Genomic DNA, 5364 nt, shown 5'->3' on the forward strand with positions numbered 1-5364 from the left:
CTAATAGGCGACATTATTAATGTCTACAAGATAGTGAACAACTTTCACGATAGTGTATATAGTTACCACAAGAATTTTTGACAAAGACACGACACTGCGGTCAAGGGTGAAACTTTAAGTAAAAGGTATTTCAAGTCTGACCTCCACAAATAGGCTACTAACGGATCCTTTCAGTCTTCAGTCTGTTGAAGAGTCTTCCTGAGGAGATTGTACAAGCAACCACAGTTGGGGAATTTAAAATTTGATTGGACATTTATTGGCATAATTTGAACTCCTAATACAATACAATCACTTGTTAGTGGAAAGTGAAACAAATAGTCTGTATGTAAGTTGTGATACTGCTGATATGGAATTAAAGGCAGTTATGCCTGCATCCTATTATACATTGAGGGTACCTCACTTCCAAACCCTGAAGTTACTTTCCACAACTGATAAGTTTAGATTGTCAGTGGTATTGAGAGGTAATTGAAAACTGGATGTAAAGGTCATTTTCGCAAAAGATGCACATTTTCATTTTTGCACACTACATGTAAATGGATGTTTTTTTTTGGCTCAACTGAATCGAAGGTCCGGTGACCTTATGCCATGGCGCGGCATTGTTCGTCAGTCATTTTATTTAAATCACTACTGGTCTTAAACTACTTAACCACTTTTAAGTTAATTTGGTCAGGAATATCCTGGGGAAGGGGAACAGAGTTTGTATGCTATGGACTCTGACCCTCCAGGGTTCGGAGGGGTAGCTCGATCTAGGGCCCAAAAGTGGAAATTGAGCTTAGACCTTTGAGTCTTAAAGTACTCCACTGATTTGAACCAAATTTGGTCAGGAACATCCTTGGGGGAATGGTTGTGTAAATATTGACTCTGGACCCCCCTCCCCCTCCCAAGGGCCAGAGGGGTTGGGGCCCAACAGGGGAAATAGAGGTCAGCCCTTTAAATAAATATATCGGTTAGGAAGGGGAAAAGAGTTTGTTCAAATATTGACTCTGACCCCCGCCCCCCCTAGGTGGCCAGAGGGGCAGAGCCCAATAGGGGAATTAGAGGTTAGTCTTTTAAATCACTACTAGTCATAAAATTTGGTCTGAAACATCACTGGGGGAAGAGAAACAGTATTTAAAATTGACTCTGACACCCCTGGGACCTAAAAGGGGAATTAGAGGTTCAAGTAATCCTTTAAATCGCTACTTGTCATAAAGTTTGGTCAGGAAATATTCTTGGAGGTAGGGAACAGAGTTTGTATAAATGTTGACTCTGACCCCCAAGAGACCGAGGGGCGGGGCCCAATAGGGAAAATCGAGGTAATCCTTTAAATTGCTACTATTCCTGAACGGCTGAAGGGATTTTCATGAATTATCTGGAGCAACATTTGGCAAAGGAGATCTAATGTTGTGTAAATGGAGGGTGTGGCTCCCTTGGGGCCGGGTCCAATAGCGGATTTTGAGGTAAATCCTTTAAATCGCTACTTGTTTAAACCCTTGAGATCCCCTCCCCATAACCATACAAATATATGTAGCATTGCTGGGCATCAAGAGATAAACACAATCATGATCTAAAACAACTAGGCCCTGGGGTCTTTTTGAACCCCTAGGGATTAATTTCTTTGATATATCTTTGATACCATTTAGATCCCCATCCTATAACCATGCATTGTTGGGCATAAAGAGATAAACAAAATCATGATGTAAAAAAAGGCCCTGTGACCTTTCACCATCCCTAGGGACTTAGTTTCTTTGAACATAAACATTGTTTGGTCAAATCCAGCCAGGTGAGTGATACAGGCTCTCTAGGCCTCTTGTTTAAGTTTAGAACTAAACCTTTATATTGTGAGAAAGAAAAAGAGTCATTTCATCTTAACAGATGTCCTTAGTTTGTTTCTATAACTATGTAATCGTTTTTATTTCGGTGAAATTAACTTTGGTAATGCAAAAAAGGGAGCCGACCACCCGTCTCAAAAGGGAAAATTTCTTTAGACTAACCCCTATAACATAGCTTGGGACCACTGTGATATGATTTACCAGATATCGCTGAATGGAGTTGTTTTGTACATTATTAACAATGAGCCCATTGTTCCTTATCGGTCTCCTCAGTTGTAATGGAGCATTTGTTACTTCAACATCATTTAATGTTGGTGAATTAAAGCAAAATTAAATCCCAGCGAATTTTACCAACTCTGGACTGTGGATTGAGAACCGTGCCCCAGTGGCTGAGGTTACCTAACAACATCCGGTGTTGATATGGCTTTAGAACAATTAACAACAACAAAAAATAAGAAAATATGATCAGTTTTCATTGCAACATTTAATAGATATATATAATATATGACATGTAACAAATGATAACAAAATATATTCTACACACATTGATTAATGTAGAAACATCAAACAGGTGTACATCACAACCTTCACTATATAAATAGATACAACATCATACTTACATTACAAAATTCAGCACATACGTATTATTACACTATTCACATCACAACTGACTACAAATATATTGCCAGATTATCCCATATCATGTTTATCACATCAACTGATGTCTGACTCCCGCCCTCACCACTAATCACATCAACTGATGTCTGACTCCCGCCCTCACCACTAATCACATCAACTGATGTCTGACTCCTGCCCTCACCACTAATCACATCAACTGATGTCTGACTCCTGATATCACCACTAACCACATCAACTGATGTCTGACTCCCGCTCTCACCACTAATCACATCAACTGATGTCCGACTCCTGCCCTCACCACTAATCACATCAACTGATGTCAGACTCCTGCCCTCACCACTAATCACATCAACTGATGTCAGACTCCTGCACCACTTATCACATCAACTGATGTCCGACTCCTGCCCTCACCACTAATCACATCAACTGATGTCCGACTCCTGCCCTCACCACTAATCACATCAACTGATGTCAGACTCCTGCCCTCACCACTAATCACATCAACTGATGTCCGACTCCTGCCCTCACCACTAATCACATCAACTGATGTCCGACTCCTGATATCACCTCTAATCACATCAACTGATGTCAGACTCCTGCCCTCACCACTAATCACATCAACTGATGTCCGACTCCTGATATCACCACTAATCACATCAACTGATGTCCGACTCCTGCCCTCACCACTAATCACATCAACTGATGTCCGACTCCTACTCGCACCACTAATCACATCAACTGATGTCCGACTCCCGCTCTCACCACTAATCACATCAAGTGAAGTCAGACTCCAGCCCTCACCACTAATCACATCAACTGATGTCCGACTCCTGCCCTCACCACTAATCACATCAACTGATGTCCGACTCCTGCCCTCACCACTAATCACATCAACTGATGTCCGACTCCTGCCCTCACCACTAATCACATCAACTGATGTCCGACTCCTGCCCTCACCACTAATCACATCAACTGATGTCCGACTCCTGATATCACCACTAATCACATCAACTGACGTCCGACTCCTGCCCTCACCACTAATCACATCAACTGATGTCTGACTCCTGCCCTCACCACTAATCACATCAACTGATGTCTGACTCCTGCCCTCACCACTAATCACATCAACTGATGTCCGACTCCTGCCCTCACCACTAATCACATCAACTGATGTCCGACTCCTGCCCTCACCACTAATCACATCAACTGATGTCCGACTCCTGCCCTCACCACTAATCACATCAACTGATGTCCGACTCCTGCCCTCACCACTAATCACATCAACTGATGTCCGACTCCCGCCCTCACCACTATTCACATCAACTGATGTCAGACTCCTGATATCAACACTAATCACATCAACTGATGTCCGACTCCTGATATCACCACTAATCACATCAACTGATGTCAGACTCCTGATATCAACACTAATCACATCAACTGATGTTCGACTCCAGCCCTCACCACTAATCACATCAACTGATGTCCGACTCCTGATATCACCACTAATCACATCAACTGATGTCCGACTCCTGCCCTCACGACTAAACACATCAACTGATGTCTGACTCCTGATATCACCACTAATCACATCAACTGATGTCCGACTCCTGCCCTCACCACTAATCACATCAACTGATGTCTGACTCCTGCCCTCACCACTAATCACATCAACCGATGTCAGACTCCTGCCCTCACCACTAATCACATCAACTGATGTCTGACTCCTGCTCTCACCACTAATCACATCAACTGATGTCCGACTCCTGATATCACCACTAATAACATCAACTGATGTCTGACTCCTGCCCTCACCACTAATCACATCAACTGATGTCCGACTCCTGCCCTCACCACTAATCACATCAACTGATGTCTGACTCCTACTCTCACCACTTATCACATCAACTGATGTCCGACTCCTGCCCTCACCACTAATCACATCAACTGATGTCTGACGCCCGCCCTCACCACTAATCACATTAACTGATGTCTGACGCCCGCTCTCACCACTAATCACATCAACTGATGTCTGACTCCTGATATCACCACTAATCACATCAACTGATGTCGGACTCCTGCCCTCACCACTAATCACATCAACTGATGTCAGACTCCTGCCTTCACCACTAATCACATCAACTGATGTCTGACTCCTGCCCTCACCACTAATCACATCAACTGATGTCCGACTCCTGCCCTCACCACTAATCACATCAACTGATGTCCGACTCCTGCCCTCACCACTAATCACATCAACTGATGTCAGACTCCTGCCCTCACCACTAATCACATCAACTGATGTCCGACTCCTGATCTCACCACTAATGACATCAACTGATGTCCGACTCCCGCCCTCACCACTAATCACATCAACTGATGTCCGACTCCCGCCCTCACCACTAATGACATCAACTGATGTCCAACTCCTGCCCTCACCACTAATCATATCAACTGATGTCCGACTCCTGCCCTCACCACTAATCACATCAACTGATGTCCGACTCCTGCCCTCACCACTTATCACATCAACTGATGTCCGACTCCTGCCCTCACCACTAATCACATCAACTGATGTCCGTCTCCTGCTCTCACCACGCAACACTTGAAATTTTAAGACTAGCCTTTTTAAAACCAAATACATAGAACACCAAGGAATATCCATGTTTATTACCCCTGACCAAAAAAAGATAATCATTTCATAAATACAAAATCAGCAAAATAAATTACAAAAATGGGAATGTAAAATCATAACAATAACCTGCAAAATATAACAATGATAAATCTGTAACAATGAGCAATTATAAACGGTCAATAACACGAAAATTGGCAGGTAAGTAACAAGAAAAAATACAATACCCATAACAACTGACAAAATAAAAGATGAATACCACAGGGACTTGGCGCTCATTCC

General features: G+C 43.0%; 1 protein-coding gene across 1 annotated transcript; it reads right to left on the bottom strand.

Moving 5' to 3' along the window:
• Positions 1 to 2276: 2276 nt before the first annotated feature.
• Positions 2277 to 5115, bottom strand: LOC117320313 (hornerin-like). The gene is made up of 3 exons (XM_033874921.1): positions 3252 to 5115; positions 2843 to 3017; positions 2277 to 2807 (listed from the first exon to the last, which is right to left on the bottom strand). Exons 1-3 carry the CDS (start codon positions 5113 to 5115, stop codon positions 2483 to 2485), a joined length of 2364 nt encoding a protein of 787 aa, XP_033730812.1. The 3' UTR covers positions 2277 to 2482.
• Between the last annotated feature and the right edge of the window lie 249 nt (positions 5116 to 5364).

The sequence above is a fragment of the Pecten maximus genome, unplaced genomic scaffold, assembly GCF_902652985.1.
Source record: "Pecten maximus unplaced genomic scaffold, xPecMax1.1, whole genome shotgun sequence".
Lineage (NCBI taxonomy): Eukaryota > Metazoa > Mollusca > Bivalvia > Pectinida > Pectinidae > Pecten > Pecten maximus.

What these genes read in the sequence shown, in the direction of transcription:
- LOC117320313 (XM_033874921.1), bottom strand. Translation starts at nt 5,115, where the DNA reads ATGGATATTCCTTGGTGTTCTATGTATTTGGTTTTAAAAAGGCTAGTC. An exon ending in ATCAGTTGATGTGATTAGTG is followed by an intron (nt 3,018 to 3,251) that starts GTGAGGGCTGGA and finishes ATGTGATTAGAG; the next exon opens with GTGATATCAGGAGTCGGACA. An exon ending in GGTGAGGGCAGGAGTCGGAC is followed by an intron (nt 2,808 to 2,842) that starts ATCAGTTGATGT and finishes CAGGAGTCTGAC; the next exon opens with ATCAGTTGATGTGATTAGTG.